Source organism: Vipera berus (assembly GCF_964194415.1).
Source record: "Vipera berus genome assembly, chromosome: 1".
In the NCBI taxonomy this organism is placed as follows: domain Eukaryota; kingdom Metazoa; phylum Chordata; class Lepidosauria; order Squamata; family Viperidae; genus Vipera; species Vipera berus.
In genome coordinates this window covers 41,704,096-41,721,646 of record NC_138202.1, presented here as the reverse complement: position 1 = coordinate 41,721,646, position 17,551 = coordinate 41,704,096, and the positions used below count along the sequence as shown (strand labels likewise).

The 17,551-nt window shown below is 39.9% G+C and overlaps 1 protein-coding gene across 1 annotated transcript in view; it reads left to right on the top strand.

Moving 5' to 3' along the window:
• CCDC197 (coiled-coil domain containing 197) overlaps positions 1-15,347 on the top strand; it is a 36,994-nt gene extending 21,647 nt beyond the window's left edge. Inside the window, exons 3-8 of the mRNA XM_081314097.1 lie at positions 3,331-3,488; positions 5,871-5,953; positions 8,496-8,668; positions 10,050-10,160; positions 12,984-13,100; positions 14,141-15,347. Of these exons, the coding sequence (XP_081170223.1) occupies positions 3,331-3,488; positions 5,871-5,953; positions 8,496-8,668; positions 10,050-10,160; positions 12,984-13,100; positions 14,141-14,227 (729 nt within the window). The 3' untranslated portion in view covers positions 14,228-15,347. The remainder of the gene's footprint in view (positions 1-3,330; positions 3,489-5,870; positions 5,954-8,495; positions 8,669-10,049; positions 10,161-12,983; positions 13,101-14,140) is intronic.
• Positions 15,348-17,551: the final 2,204 nt, after the last annotated feature.

The following is a 17,551-nucleotide window of genomic DNA, read 5'->3' as shown; positions in this document are numbered from 1 at the left end:
CACCCGGAGGGCAACCGGAAGCCAATGCAGCTCGCGGAGTAGAGGTGTTACATGGGAGTATCGGGAGACCCCCATTACAACTCGCGCGGCCGCATTCTGCACCAGTTGAAGCCTCCGAGTGGTCTTCAAGGGCAGCCCCATGTAGAGAGCGTTACAGTAGTCCAAACGGGAGGTAACAAGCGCATGAGTAACTGTGCGTAGGGCGTCTCGGTCCAGATAGGGACGCAACTGGCACACCAGGCGAACCTGTGCAAAAGCCCCCCTGGTCACGGCTCCTATGTGGTCTTCAAAATTGAGCCGTGAGTCCAGGAGGACGCCCAGGTTGCGAGCCCTATCAACGGGGGGTAACACCTCACCCCCCATCGTTAGAGGTGGAATAACTTGGTTAACCCGAGATGCCGATATGCACAGCCACTCAGTCTTGGCGGGATTGAGACGAAGCCTGTTTCTCCCCATCCAGACCTGAACCGCCTCCAGGCACCGGGACATCACGGAGAGGGCATCGCTGGGTTGGTTCGGGGTGGAAAGAAAAAGTTGGGTATCATCAGCGTACTGGTGATACCCCACCCCGAAACCACGAATGATCTCGCCCAGCGGCTTCATATAGATGTTGAACAGGAGAGGCGAGAGGACCGACCCCTGAGGAACTCCACAAATGAGAGACCTCGGGGCGGATCTCTGCCCTCCTGTCAACACCGACTGCGAGCGGCCCTGGAGGTAGGAGGAGAACCACCGTAGAACGGTGCCTCCCACTCCCAACCCCCTGAGACGCCGCAGCAGGATACCATGGTCGATGGTATCGAACGCCGCTGAGAGATCTAATAGGACCAGGACAGAGGAGCAACCCCTGTCCCTAGCCCTCCAGAGATCATTCACCAGCGCGACCAATGCCGTCTCCGTGCTGTATCCGGGCCTGAAGCCCGATTGGTACGGGTCCAGATAATCAGTTTCCTCCAGGAACAGAGGGAGCTGATGCGCCACCACACTCTCAACAACCTTCGCCAGAAAGCGAAGGTTGGAGACTGGACGATAGTTGTTTAAAACAGCCGGGTCCAAAGCAGGCTTCTTGAGAAGGGGCCTGACCACCGCCTCCTTCAAGGCGGCAGGGAAGACACCCTCCTTCAAAGAAGCAGTTATTACTGCATGGAACCAGCCTCGTGTTCCCTCCCAAGCCGCATAAGCTAGCCAGGAGGGGCACGGATCCAACAAACAATGCCTTTCTCCTGACTAGAGTCTTCCTATCTCCTCTTTTTTTCTGTTGTTTTTCTTATGAATATTGATCTTGGGCATTAATACCTGTTTTCCCATACATTTTAAAAAAATATTTTTATTTTTATATTCTGTGAGATTGATATCCCTATGGAAAATCTTCTAAAAAGAGTGAAAGAAAAATGACAGTAGTAGAACATAATCTGCAGAAAGCTGTTTCTTCCCCCTCAGAACTGTTTACATGGTAATTTGGTGAGAGATTGAGTGACCAAAGATCAACTTTTAGAAAAGTTGAACCTCAACCACCAAAGTGAAGCTTTTGACTCACAAGTAGCTGCTGCTGGTCAGAATGGTGAAGATATTCAGGAAATAGATGGAGTGTATGAGACAGTGTTCTGCCAACCTAGCAGTTTGAAAGCACGTAAAAATGCAAGTAGAAAAATAGGGACCACTACGGTGGGAAGGTAACAGCGTTCCGTGCGCCTTTGGTGTCTAGTCATGTCGGCCACATGACCACGGAGATGTCCTCGGACAAGCGCTGGCTCTTTGAAACGGAGATGAGCACCGGCCCCTAGAGTCGGAAACGACTAGCACACATGTGCGGGGGAACCTTTACCTTTTATGAGACAGTGAGGAGATCACCAATGCCTCTCACCTTTCCAAGGTCTCTTCCCCCTCCTTTGTGGAAAGAAGAGGAACAAAACCAATAGCATTGCTTGTCTTGGGCATGTTGGCTTTGGGGACATGCCATACTTCTACGGCCTCGCTGGACTTTCTTGGGTCACTAGGGCCATAGCAAGACTCTCACAGCCTGGTTTGCAGCAGCCTGGTTTTTCCTGATGGAAGACTGGTGCATCCAGGCATTTGGAGGTCAGAAAGCAGCATGATTGCTTACCAACTCTCCGGAAAATAAATCTTGGTTATTTATTTGTTTTTTCTGCATATAACAGAGGTTTGAATTAGATGATCTTTATCGTTCATTCTAATTCTATACATCTATGATTCTTTGAAATCATCATGTCAGCTTCCCTGCCTTTGGCTATGAAGATGAAGCACATTTCTAATATCGCAAAGGTGCTTTTTTTTTTAAGGACAACTTTGGCCTGGATGACTGAGACTATCCATAGACATTCACATTACTAATACTTGACAGCATCTTCAAAAACCAGAAGGGCTATTACACAGTTTAAGGATCTTCAACTGTAGGTTGATAGATTTTTGCTAACTTCTAAGAGATACATTAAGTGGAATGTGATTAATAGTCCCGTATCAAATGTTATGTATTGGGCTGACTTGTAATACCACATGGTTAGTTGGAGCAGCTAACGGCTCTCCAGCAACCCAGACTCCAGGTCTCCAGTGCTGCTATTGGCTGTCCCTAGGTGGTAATGGTTGCTTTAAACCTATTGGCTGCCGCCTAGGGGCTAGACTATAAATTGCTGCTAGTTGCAGCCCAATTCTCAGTTCAGATTCTGCAAGCAATAATCCATGAGTTTTCCTGAACTCACTTGCCTCGTCTTCTTCCCTGCACGAAGAACCCACGACATAACTTCAAACAAACAAGAACAATATACACCAGCTGAAAGGACTATACTGTGTATGCCAGATGTCCAATCTCTTTTCTAGCCCAAACTGAAATGCATGTAGTAGGTCCCGCCGAGCTACCAAATGGAGAGTGGTCTGCCCACAATAGATGTAATAGATCAGTAGGAAATGGGCATATCTCCGCTCCATCTGTCATCACTGGCACTATCACTGAAGCAGCATAAAGTGTTTATATACCAACATTTGTGAAGAGGAATGATATTACTTTGTCACTTCTTGTCCTAGCCTCTGTTTCATCAGAGAACAAATCTGCCATCTTTTACACAGGCAGCCTCTCACATATTTGTAAATGAGCTCTCCCCTCAGTCTAGTTTTGATCCCCCCCACACAACTTCAACAGAATTTGGAAAGAAATTGTGCAAAGGTCAGGACTTTGTCTATCTGTCTGTCTGCCAGCACAACGACCTTCCAAGAACTGAACAAAACAGGGCCAGATTTGATATAGGGGAAACAGATCTTCTGAGTAGTAAAACTAATGCAAAATTCAGTAAACATTTTCTCTCCTTTCTTAATCAGAACAGGACTCAGGCTTATGGATTCCAAATTTATCTCCAAGAATGTGATCTGAAAAAGGAACGTGCTGTTGCAAAATACAAGACTGAACAAACAAACAATGCACTAAAGAGGCAAGAAATACATACACTGAAAAGAGAGATTCAAAAACTGAAAATTAGGTATGTGACAGATTGAGGAGACGCCAGGAATTTAGGTCTGAGATTATATAGTCAATGTGAATGGTTGGGGTTCCAAATATAATTTGCTACAGCAAGATAAAATTATCTTTGGATCACCATACACATGGCATGTGTAATTATCTTTATAAATTAAAGCATAAAATACAATCTAAAAAGTACTTCAATTCTGTTGAAAATAAAGCAAGCTTAAAATATTTCACCTGAGCAGTTCTGCATTTGGAATGAATAGGTTTGTGGTTTCAGGCTTGACCTTCTACAACAGGGGTGGCAAACCATGGCCCTTTTGACTTGTGGACTTCAACTTCCTGGCTGGCTCAGGAATTCTGGAAGTTGAAGTCCACAAGTCATAAAAGGACCATAGTTCCTGATCTCTGCTTTAGAGGCTTCAGAGTGATTCAGTCTATTATCTACTTCTACTGCACTTCTTTATATACCTTGTGTCTGTTTTCTCACTGTGACTAGCAGTGCTAATTGTACCATGAAGCAAAATGAGGTGACTGTTATAGGCAGTAAATATTGAGGTGTCCTAGAAGTGAGACAGATATTGGAAACCCAGAGAGAACTGCTTGTGCATGTAGCATACACTGTATCTCCTCAAAATGTCCTGTCACAAGTACTGAATAAAGATTTGTCAAGCAGCTCAATAAAATGGAAAGAAACTCTTTTGATGAACATTGCTGGGAAGACTGAGATTGTATTGCAATATTTGCAGGCAGTTTCTCCAAATGAATCCCATAACTAGATAATTTATCTATACTGGGTAAATGGATGATATGCTAGCATATATGTTCCTCTTCTATAAATATTAGCATACTGTATCTATAATACGCTAGCATATACATCCTACTCTCTGAGCAGTGAAAACATTAAGAAACTGAGTATTTGCCTGTGCTTTATTTCCTTTAAAATGAGGTTGCTAAAAGTTCTCTGGCAAGCCATAATATTTGCATTCAAATTTAAAAGATACTGGTTTGCTCTAGAAATAAAAGATTCAGATAAACACTGGAGCAGACATTCAAATTATCTAGCTCTGACAAAGATCTCTGGGGAATGCCCAGCTCCCCCACACTAAACATTATTTTCATTTGCCTTGGTTATGCTACTTCAGATACCACATTTACAAATATTTCTTGATCATATAGAAGGCTATTGAGTTCCTTTGAAATTTCCAGTATGCAACAAAAATATTTGCCAAGCTCGGCCAGGAATTTTTAATGAAATCTTGTTCAAAGCCCAACCTTAGAATCATAGTGATCAAGGATTCTGTTTAATTCTCCAATACACAAAGCACTATTTTATATTATAATATTATTCTAAAATAAGAAATGTAGATTAATACCTTTGAATTAGAGGTTTATTTAACTGACGAACTTGGAAGGATATTCAGCATAGAGAAACATCTGCTTTTCATATAGAAGATTTAGTCTTGGATATTTCTAGTTGATAGATCTCAGGGAATGGGTTGTGTTCCTGAAGGGGATGGTGGACATAACTGGACTAGATTAATAAATAATTGATCTGATATAAACCTGCTTCAGAATGAGTTTGAAGTGAAAGGTTGGTTGAATTTTTAGTGTGCAGTTTCTTAAAATCCTCTTGAAAATATAGCTCTATTTTTACACAGTTGCTAGTTGGGAAACTGTTGCCAAGGAAAATTCCAAAATGTGGGATCCCCATCAATCTCATTTCTGCTAACTCTCCAATGAGCAGGGTTCCCCTGTAGCATTTCCCTTCTCCTTCTACACAACTGATAAGAATAAAGAGACATTGCTGGTTACAGACCAACTCTATTTATTTGCATTCAAAACGTAAGGACAGCACAACTTACTATGTGCGTACAACAATTAAGAAAATTCAGTCCTTTACTGAAAATGGACTCTTTCTTTCTGCTGACACCTACGAACACTCAAAACAAATCTAGCACGATTTAAAAACCTAAGCATACCCAAACTATTCAGACTTCCCCCGTCTCTGTGTACTTACATCCTTGGTCAACTTGCAAATGTCTCATAGAATAGTTTACATTCTCCTCATTCTGGCTCAGTCTGATTCTTCTTGCTCTCCCTGCTGCTTCTGGCCCAAATCTAGGTTGGCTGCTCTTTGTCTCTTCCAGACCCTTTCCAAATCCAACTGATCTTCACTTGGATGCTTCTCAATCTCTTGGCCTCAGTCATTTCCCCAGTCAATGCTCTGTGGGAGTCTTTTCTAATAACCTATTTACCTGCTCCATCTGGAGAGTTCTTTTTACTTTGTGGTGGTTGCATGATAACCCTTCCACCGTATGACTGATAATATATAGCTATCTCCTAGCAAAATATTTTTGATAAAACATCAATAAATAACTTTGTTCTGTTTCTTCAGACAACATGAGCTACAGAAGAAGATAGCCAAATATAAATGTTATGGATATTTTTTGAAAAAAATTGTCAACATGTTGCCACCAGGTGCGTACCATCATTAAAACATTCCTTGAGAATGATTTGCTTGACATTGTACCATACCCTTAAAAAGGCCACAAAACAGTTTGCAAAACTTTTAAAACCTATAAATCAAGTTTTAATGACCATTTATCATTATTTTAAATAATTATCTTAATCTCATTAATCATCTCTTAAATAATAAAGTAACAAATAAAATGACAAATTGAATGACACATATATTCAAAGAGGCGGCAAATAAGATTCTGAGACCTAAAGCAGCAATTATTGACAATATCAGTCAGCTCCTCCCTGCTTCACAGATGCACAACTTTTAATTTAATTTAATTTAATTATGGGACTTATATGCCGCCCTATCTCCCGAAGGACTCAGGGCGGCTAACAACAATAAAACAACAATAAAACAATAAATACAAATATTAAAAGAGATTAAATTTACAAAGCCTCACTAAAAACCAATAAAAGTTAAAATAAAATTAAAACCCCCATCTTCAGTCCAGGTCGGCCAGTTGGAAAAGGTATGTCTTTAGGTCACGACGAAAGGACCGGAGATCTGGGGCCATCCGAAGTTCTCGGGGGAGCTGATTCCAGAGGGCAGGCGCCCCAACAGAGAAGGCCCTCCCCCTGGGGGTCGCCAGCCGACATTGTCTGGCCGACGGCACCCTGAGGAGACCCTCTCTGTGTGAGCGTACAGGGCGATGGGAAGTCGTTCCTCGCAGCAGACGGTCCTGTAAATATCCCGGGCCTAACCCATGTAGGGCTTTATAGGTAAGAACCAGCACCTTGAACCTCACCCGAAGGGCAACCGGCAACTAATGCAGCCCAAGCAGGAGGGGTGTGATATGGGAGTATCGGGATGCTCCCATCACAACCTGCGCGGCCGCATTCTGCACCAGATGAAGCCCCCTGGTGGTCTTCAAGGGCAGCCCCATGTAGAGAGCGTTGCAGTAATCTATACAGGAGGTGACGAGTGCATGAGTGACCGTACGTAAGGCATCTCGGTCCAGATAGGGGCGCAACTGGTGCAGCAGGTGAACCTGGCAAATGCCCCCCTGGCCACAACTCCTATATGAGTCGTGCATCCAGGAGGATGCCTAAGTTGCGTGCCCTATCAACGGGAGGCAACACCTCTCCCCCCATAACCAAAGATGGTAAATCTTGGACAACACAAGACGCTGATACATAGAGCCACTCTGTCTTCGCCAGGTTGAGTTGGAGCCTGTTCTTCCCATCCAGATTCACACCGCTTCCAGGCAACGGGACATCACGTCGAGGGCATCACTAGGTTGGTTCGGAGTGGAGATGAAAAGCTGGGTATCATCAGCATATTGATGATACCTCACTCCTAAACCATGTATGATCTCACCCAGTGGCTTCATATAGATGTTGAACAGGAGGGGAGAGAGGACCGACCCCTGAGGCACCCCACAATCAAGGGGCCTCGGGGTTGACCTCTGTCCTCCTGCCAACACCATCTGCGAACGGCCCGAGAGGTAGGAGGAGAACCACCGTAGAACAGTGCCTCCCACTCCCAACCCCCCAAGACGTCGCAGCAAGATACCATGGTCGATGGTATCAAAAGCCACTGAGAGATCTAATAGGACCAGGACAGAGGAATAACCCCTATCCCGGGCCCGCCAGAGATCATCCACCAGCGTGACCAATGCCATCTCCGTGCTGTACCCGGGCCTGAAACTCGATTGGTACAGATCCAGATACTCAGTTTCCTCCAGGACCAACGGGAGCTGCCGTACCACCACGCTCTCAACAACCTTCGCAAGAAAGCGAAGGTTGGAGACAGGACGAAAATTATTTAAATTATTTAAAATAGCTGGGTCCAGAGCAGGTTTCTTGAGGAGGGGCCTCACCACCGCCTCCTTCAAGCCATTTTTTTTAATGAAACTGATGTAAGACAATGTAGAGATTTATTAGGCTTGGTAGTTTAGATGAAAAGGTGGACAAATGAAGGGCTTGGCATTTTCCTTTAAATCCCTGCAGGATTCTTTCAGGATTTTATGTGATGTGAAAGGACGAACTTTTGTCCTTGACAGTTTGTCCTTTCACATCACATAAAATCCTTTGCATTATACAACTTTAATTATTTGTATATTCTTACCTGGCAGTAAGGCGCTGTGAACTGAATGGCTTATTTTTCAGAGGCATGCACACTATACAGTAGGACTGTTGTGCTTTTTTTATTCTTTCTTCATTTCTAAAAGGCAACACCCTCATTCCTCTTATTTATGATCGGTTTCTGCCTTTTTTATGTTCTTCAAGGATAGAAGGGCATTTCTGAAAAATAGGCTATTTTGGCCTTGGAGAAATTGAATCCTCTCTAATGCATCTGAATGATTTTTATGGGCATATTTTCATATAAACAGTCTCTCAGACTGATGCTGTACTAGAGGGCTCATGTTCACATGTATGTACATGAATGTAACAACTGACCTTTCTGCCTCACTCAGGTGGCAGTTCTAAGCTCTTCGGTAACCATTGCCTAATGTGTGTTGTCCTTGAAAAATATAATCTCCCCTCTTTTCTATTACAGACTTTTGGGGATATCAGGAAGATTCTGTCATTAAAACCCTCACACAAAGGCATAAGACCCTGTTCTCTACAAATCAGAAGTTGAAGAATCATTTGTTCAGCCAAGAAGAAAACATTGAGACAATCCATCATAAAAGTGCTGCCATACAAGAAGAACATAACACAATGAGATTTGTAATTTTACCTGACCATGTGGTTTTATGAAGCTTAATTATGACTGTATGTTTACTTCAGAGGCCTGGTTATCCATGCCACAGAGTCTGTTAGTTCTCTACTTATTTCTTAATATGGAGTCAGTTCTGCTTTCTGAAAAGGATAAAGCTTTAAAAACTATTATCAGTGCAAAGCACACTCACCTTGTGAATTTTGCGCTTCATTCTCTAATTATTGGTACACCTATTCTCTGAGCAGGGTCTAATTATGGTCATCCCTCAAAGACAGAATATTTGATTTCAGTTTTATGAATGGGATATAAATGGATAATCTAGCAGGAGAAAAAAAGGTTACAACATTTCAGTGTACACCATTTTATATATTTCAGTATGGCATTAAAGTAAACAAGCTATTAGTTGAATATACTAATCAAAACCTGACTTTTCCTCCAAGCACTGGGATAGGGTGAGGTGGATGAGAGGATTTAATGATGGACTGCATGCAGAACTTAATTTGGAGCCAGGTTTTTAATGTTTATGGTTTTAATATGTTAATGTAATAGTCATAACGATTAAAACCATAACCATGAAAAATCTGGCACCAAAGTTAAGCTTCCAAATGCAGTCCATCATTAAATCCCCTCATCCACCACACCCTATTTTTTATTATTAATGTTGTTTTAATGTTGGTTGGGAGCCACCCAGAGTTTGATATAAGATGGATGTTTATATATGTGTTAAATAAAATAATAAAATAAGTAATCATTATGGCCATTTTCTTCAGATGTGGCCAGAACTAGTAGCAGTCCTAGCCAGCATAGGCAATAGTAAGACATGCTAGGAATTCTAGTTAGTTTAGTACTTCAGCAATACGTTGAATCAGACTTATCCTGCAAGTCAGTGAGAGAACTCTTAGAAGAATCTGATCTGCATTCTGCAATTCTCCAAATCTTAGCGAGAAAGATTTAGTCACCTGCTATATGAACATTTTTATAAAAATATTAAGGATTGTACTTGGATGGTGACAAGCAAAGTGATTGTTCTGCTTCCTGGGTCCTTGTCCAGCTCAGATGTATATTTTAGTGGGGTAAAGAGAAACAAACACTCTCAAAATAAGAACCCTATTTTATTGACCCAGATTCTAATTCACCATCACTCCTGGAAACTCAGTAGATGACTTTTAGCCACTGTCCTTGACCCAATCTAACTCAAAGGATTGTGGTGGTCCCATGTTCCAAGGACTGAAACTATTGTAGTGCAGTCTAGCCATCTATTGACCAAATTTTATTGCTGTAAAACCACCAAAACGACATATTTGTAACTACAGATGAGAGGAATCAGATGCACATTTTTTTCTTTTTGCAAAAACCTATCCTTTTTTTCTATTATATGCTTCAACCTAGGTATTGATTAGCAAAGTTTCTGAGCTCCAATCAAAGTATAATGCACTGAAGGAAAGAAATATATATCTGATTAATTATATTGATAATAAAGAAGGCATCATAAGTCAATATGTAAGTATCATGCACTTCTTTTTCTCAAAATCCCCCCACTTTTCTTCCAGCATTCAGGCTAGAGTGGGAATGGAGAAATATTGTTTTCATTTAAAATGCAACTTTGCAGTTCAAAAGGGCAACATTGGTCTCTCTACAAAGGATAGGTAGTGTAATGTATTGGGATTTTACTTGAACTGTTTCAGTGTTTGAATGCTGCTTAACACAGTGTCTGTGTAACGGTCACTGACTAAGCCAGACTTGCTGTCTCCAAGAAGATCATTGGATGATTTGGGGCGGGAATAGGTTCCTTTAAACCTATTGGCCACCACCTAGTGGCCAACTGTATAAGTAGCTGCGCAGAAGCCTCTGTTTCAGTTGGCTCAATAAAGCAATGTTCCTATTTGAAACCTCTCATCTCGCTTATTGCCAGCAAAGAACTCACTACACAACAGGTAGGATACACTGGTAGTTCTATCGTTATTTTTTGTTACTAGCATTGTTGGGAAGGAAATAAGAATGGAAAAATCAAAGCCTACTGAAGGAGTAGTGGAGAGGATGTTCAGTTGTTACTATTAGTGTACATAAACAGATAGTGCATAAATCAAGGCTAGGATCCCTAAGAAGGGAAGCAGAAGAATCAGAATAAAATGGAAAAAGAAAATAATCCAATCATTTGTTGAAGGGCGGGATTATAAACAAATCAAGTGTAAATTAACTGAAAACTGTTGTTCGCTCCATAGATATTGATCTCAGGAACAATTACACAGTTCCTGAAAAAAAAGGCAGGATACAAATTTAACACATAAACAAAAGTAGCTCTCTAGGACAGTAAACAGATGAGAGAAATGGATCAGGCCAAGTGAAAAACCGTGGGGACCAGATGGAGAATTTCGGGGTATGAGAAGAAGCAGCTCAGACCAGGGGTGGGAACTATGAGAAGGAAAAAAGTAAAAGAAAGACCGCCTTAATTGATTTACTATAGTATGATTTTCTTTTTAGAAATTTCAGCTTTATGTTTTTACCCTGACTAGCATTAAAAATGTTCCCCTGAAATCTGTTTGATTCTTGCTTCTTGAGTTTGCCACCTAAGTTGGGCTTTAAAAGCTGCTAGCATTTCCAAGAACTAAGCAAAAGAGACAGTCAACTATAGCTATTCTTAAGATGTAGCATGTTGTTGTTGTTAGTTGTGAAGTTGTGTCTGACCCATCGCGACCCCATGGACAACGTTCCTCCAGGCCTTCCTGTCCTCTACCATCTTCTGGAGTCCATTTAGGCTCACACCTACTGCTTCAGTGACTCCATCCAGCCACTTCATTCTCTGTCGTCCCCTTCTTCTCTTGCCCTCAACCTTTCCCAGCATTAGGCTCTTCTCCAGTGAGTCCTTCCTCCTCATTAAGTGGCCATAACTTAGAGCAAATCCACACAGCCTCCTTGTTCCTTTGTGAGATTGGCTCTCTCTTTCCAGATTGCATGTCCACCAGCAATCCACCCAGAGCTAAAGCAGCTCAAGGATTGCAAAAGATTGCTTTGCTCTAGAAGAGGTGTTTTGCCTCTTATCCCACCACTAGACACTAAATTTATTTATTTATTTAGCAGATTTATATAGTCACCCACTTCATATAACATGACTCTGGGCAGAATAATAACAACAAAAATCATAAAACACTCAAATAGGGGAGAGATTATACCAGTATTCCAGTATCTGAGTGGCTGCCACAAAGAAGAGGCCAATTCACCAAAGTACCAGAGGGAAGTACGAGAAACAATGGTTGGAAACTGATCAAAGAGGGAAGCAACCTGGAATTAAGGAGAAACTTCCTGACTGTGAGGACAATTAACCAGTGGAACATTTTACCCCCAGAAATCGTGGGCGCTCCATCACTGGAGATTTTTAACAAGAGACTAGACAGTCACTTGTCTGAGATGGTATAGGTTCTCCTGCTTGAGCAGGGGGCTCCAAGGTCTCATCCAGCTCTATTCTATTCTAAATATAAGTGAAAAAGAAAACAAGTGAAAAATATTGATCAGGTAGGAAGGCTACTTGAGCTATAGGAGAAGAATAATGTCTGATTGATTGGAATATTCCAATCAATCAGACATTATTCTTCTCCTATAGCTCAAGTAGCCTTTCTGTCAATGCTGCTAACATCAAATGTTATTGCTTGACAAGAGATGAAGAAGTAGCCATTTCATATGTTAAACTTGTTGTGTATTGCTTTAAGAGATTTAGTTTAAGGTTGGGAGGGGGGATGAGTAGGATTCTACCTTCAAGGCCATCTCTAACTAAAGAAGATAAGAGCTTGGCGGGTTTTCTAATGGAAGGGAAACTGATTCTTTAAATTAATTGGAGAATATGATTAATGACAAAATTAGAAATGTGGAGAATTGTGTTTTAATATATTGTGCAAGGGGCGGAGATTTCAGATTCCAGCTTCCTTCGAGCAAGCATTTGCCGGTACATTAGGCTAATAAAGGACTTTTAAGGTAAACAATGCCTCAGAGTCACTTGAAAAGCCCATACCTCGGAAACTTGACACTTTCTACCTGATCAAGATTTTTTTTTAATTTAATTGCTCCTTGCCACAAATCAAAATATTTCTAATAATACAAGCTCTGATCAGTAAATATAATTCACATTTGCTGTCAACATGCAAAATCATCCCACCATGCATTTTCACCATGAGAAAATTAAGGGCCATAATGTTGATGAAGATGGTGCTGTATTTAATTTTCATTTTACTTTTGGTAAGTGATTTCTTCAATGCAAGTCAATACATTGAATTCAAGGCAACTCATTTTTTTCTTAAGGTTTGTCTATCTATTTCTTTATATTTCCTGAAGACTCGAGAATTAAGCAGGATGCTGGTAGGAATCTCTAACATGGCAGAGCGGTGCTATATGAAGCATTATGGTCCTTTGGAGCAAATGACTTTCCAGTCCAAGCTGGATATGATCCAAGTAGGTAAATCTGTTTGGGCTTCTAAAATCAAATTTGCACAGAACAGAGAAGAACATCTTATCTATAACAATTGAATGAAGTGTAAATCTAAAGGGAAGAAACATTTATCCATACATAGTAATCACTGATGTCATTCTGTTATCTCAAAACTGCTGTTGTTTTTTCATCCTTGAGCTGATCCCAGATTCAATGCTTTGATCCCTCTGCCCAGGCCATTTCACAATTCAGTAGTGTAATGCTTATATCATTTGTCTGAAATGCAGAACATATTCATGTTTGAAAACATGTCAGATATTCTTTAATTAAATATCCACTTCATTCTTTAAGGAAAAGTCTCTAATGCATAGTTCATAGTTTTTCCTGTTTATATGTGAGTAGCAGGGTTTCATTCCTGCTGCTAAATATCCCCAAATGTATAGTACTTTATTTGGGTTATTTGGAAGCTGGGTAAAAAAAAACCTCCAGTGTTTCAAGGATGCATCAGTGAGCTTATTCAAAGGAAACCAAATTAAACAAATTAAAAAACCAAATTAAAAAATGCACCAGAAAAATGAATGGCTAACTCAGGGAAAGAATTATCAGCAGTACTGTGTTTTCAATTGAAGTTCTGCAAGTCAGTGAATGTTATAACCACAGTGCAACTGGCACATCTTTGGTAACAGCAGGTGCAGAAGAAATTAGAGAGCTGCTGGACAGTGACCATTGACCCAGGGGAGGGTGCATGTTACTAAAATGCAGGGGTTTGCCTAGAAGAGAGTAATAAGTGGTAAGGAAAGTGGTCTGAAACACTTGAGCCAGCACATATTATTTTCAACCTTGAGCAAGAAAACACAAGTGGAGGCTAATTCACAATCTTTAGAGATATCAGGTTTTCCACAAGCAGCTCAATTTATAAGCCACAAAATCTTTCATAAGTACACAGTATTCAGTTTGCATATACTGTATGTAAGGCTCATGCATTTAAGTAAATGAATATACTTAGTAATATGTTATCTATATTTATAATCAATTCATTTTCTCTCTCTCTTAATGTGTCCAGGAATTCATTTGTGAGAAAACTGTGATGAAACAAGAAATAATGAAGCCAGAAGAATATAAAAGTTCATCCAGCCTTTTAAAGAGATGACTTCAAAACCAAAGAAATGATAGCAAATGAGGACAATATATGAAACAAAAGTCCTGCAAGGAGACATGGAATAAAATACCATATTGCATTGCATGGGCACTTGGAATGCTTTATATTGTACACAAGTCAGCACATGGATACTGTCACTGGAAGCATCATTCATATGGGTTTCAGGATCAAGAACAAGAACACAGAAATCACATTTTTAGTCTTGTTTATTAAGGAACAAAGACAAAAATAAGCAGTTTAGGCATCAGCAAAGCCATATTAGAAGTATTTTTGCTTTTCAACTTCAATTTGCTGATTGTTTTGCATTCATTTTAAGTAAATTTCCTCTGCCTTCTCTAAGCAAGCAAAGCATAGCAGCATAGCCTTACATTTTTCTAGCTTTGTGTCTCTTCTCAACAACATGCCAAAGACATACATCTTTACAGCATATAATGTCTGCTTAATAAATGGGTGTTCCCAACCGATGCATTTCTCCTTCCAACCCCTAATTACTAGCTTTACGCCTATTTAATTATCTAGATGTAAGGAAAGGATTTATGTAATAAATTGGCATTGCACAATCCACTCCCAGACTGAAGTGATGACTGGATGATTATTCTTTGACAGATAAATCTTTGATCATCTTCCACTCTAGCCACACTCAGAATAGCTGCTTACTTTCCCCATGATGCTGTTCGTCTTCAGAACTCTTCTCCGCGACCCTCAAACGCTTCAATAAATCTTGTTCCAATTTAAGCCACTGTCCCATACATCCTAGTCAGTGGAAATTAGTCAGTTCAAAACCAACACGCCACAGTCCATTTTCAACAATACTTTAACATGATAGGATCACTAACTGCCTGCCAGTTTCTCCATTACACTGTTCAGTTCTCAAAATTTTGGAGTAAACTGATGTGTGGAAAATTATTTTATGAAATTTTAAAATGTGATAAGTAAAATAAATGGTCCACAGTGAAGCAATTTACTTATATTCAAACATGCTGCCTATAAATAATCTGAACCTTTATATTTTCAAGTATTTCAGTAAGTATATATTAACAACAAAGTTTAATGAAGATTAAATATTAATATACCTGGCACTTGTATTAACTAGCAAAGACCTTGTTACTGGATGATAATGATATAAATATTAATAAAAATAAAGAAAAGTGTTTTTTTTAAAAAAAGATCTTTATCCTTTCTTGTATACTGCAGTAATGCTTAAATCTGTTATTCCATTTTGGACAGAGAATGTCTATGGGAAGACCATGTACAGTTGCAAATACTGATAGAATTGTCATACCTTATTATAAAAAATGGCAAATGTCAGGAGATGCATCTTTCATGACCAGTTCCAGCTACTAGCATTCTATATTTTAAGCAACTCTCAAGTTGTGTATGGATGGTGTTCCCACTCTGAAGTGAGCTCTGTCTGATTAAACACAAATTTAACACTTAGAACTAAGTAGCCTAAAAATCAGATTATATATAAATTATAATCCATGGCCTTTTAGAATTCTCAGAGCTCTTGCCTTCACACATATGCTTCACCTCATACAGTAGCTGATTATGGGAAATGTCTGGATTGTTTTTAAACCAAAAATACAAACTTGTAATTTTTTTTATGATTCCATTTTTTAAATACCAACTTAAAATTAATGGACTAACTTTGCTAACATCTATATTGTTTCTCCGTAATGAAATGAAATAATGTATCGGTGAGATGTTCAGGATCAATGACCAAAATGTCACAGAGAAATATCACTACAAGATAGCTGATTATGCCGTACCTTTACAAATGTCCTTGCATTTGCCCCAAGGTGGCAAATTTAATAAATGTACTCAATTATGTTGCAGGAAGTGGTGAATAAAAAGCAAACATAATGAACAGGAAGAGTAACACCAAACAATGTAAAGCAGTGAGGTCAAATGTTTATTTGAGGAGTGCTTTAAAAAAACAATACAAGTTTATAGGTTTGCAGCAAATGGTGAGATTAATGTTCTGTATTTACTGCTATACATATTGCTTTTCTACACTTAGTGTATTGCAAATATATATTTATGGTAACTTCTCTGCAAAAAAAATAATCCCCACCTAGGTAAACCTTGGATAAATGTCTCCTTTATTATAAAGATGCATTGAGTTCTGTCTTCTCAGAAGAATGACAGGTCAACCTTGAAGGGCAGGCTTCTTTCAAATGAAATGGACAGTATAAAAGTATGAGTTAATAGCTACAGTATATTTGCCTATTTTTCATATACAGACAGACAAGAGTTATAGAGATTTCTCAATCTTACTGTCATTAGAAGGCATCAGTTGTGGTATTGCTCTTCTTCTCCCAACGTATTTAATTGGGTCAATTAGAAGTTCAATATACTGGAGAAATATCAAAAGGGGATTGATTCATCCAATTAACTAATTCCAATGGGATGAAATTGAGCCCCAAAATATACTCAGTCATGCACAAGATTAAACTAATGCTACTCGGTTCTGTTGTGGAAAAACCTAAATCAGGAGTTTCAAACTCAGTTATCATGTTTATTAACCAAAAGGCTGCAACACTGAAGTCTTTTTCATAAACCGAAGCACTCTTCATTTTTGACTCTAGTGAGTCAAAAATGAAGAGTATATGTTTACATTACATGTGTAAACATAAAATTTATTTAAAGTAATTTTGTCAAATGCTAAATATTTATCAAATAAATACAATGTCACTGAGAAAAAAGCTGACTGCTATCTGATGTTTTCCATTGATGTTTTCAATGGGAAGCATGGAGGTTTCAGTTCATTTTAAGATTTGTGTCTAAGTCTTACCTATCTTGCAGGGCTATCATGAGTGGAAAGTGGGCTGTTAGCTGTGGAACCTGGGATTAGCAGCTCTGTGAGGCATGGGAGTAAAGGAGTGGTAATTCAGTATCAAGAAGAAGATAGGTGGTCCTGTCTGAACACAGATTCTGGGTGACAAGTGAAAGAGAGCTATGAAAGATCAGCAGATTCATAATCTCAGCCTTCACCTGGCAAAATTGAATGATTAGGGCTGTGCCAGAAAACATCTTGTTCCTGCCATTTGGGCTGAGATGACCTTCCATCCTCCACAGCTGATAGAAGGCAGCAGTTTAGGGCTTGTGTCACTCTGTGCTTCCTTGCCTTCTGCAGCTAGTAGTTGGTGCCTGAATGGGAAGTAGCAGTGATAGGGCATCTTTTAGCATTTTAGCTGGGAAAGGAGTGTGCCTCTTAATACAAGGTGCCAGGCAGGGGTGCAGAACACTGTCTCTGCCAAATAGTAGGAATAACTACAGTATGTGTTCCTGCGCTATTCTCTGCAAGGCTGTAGC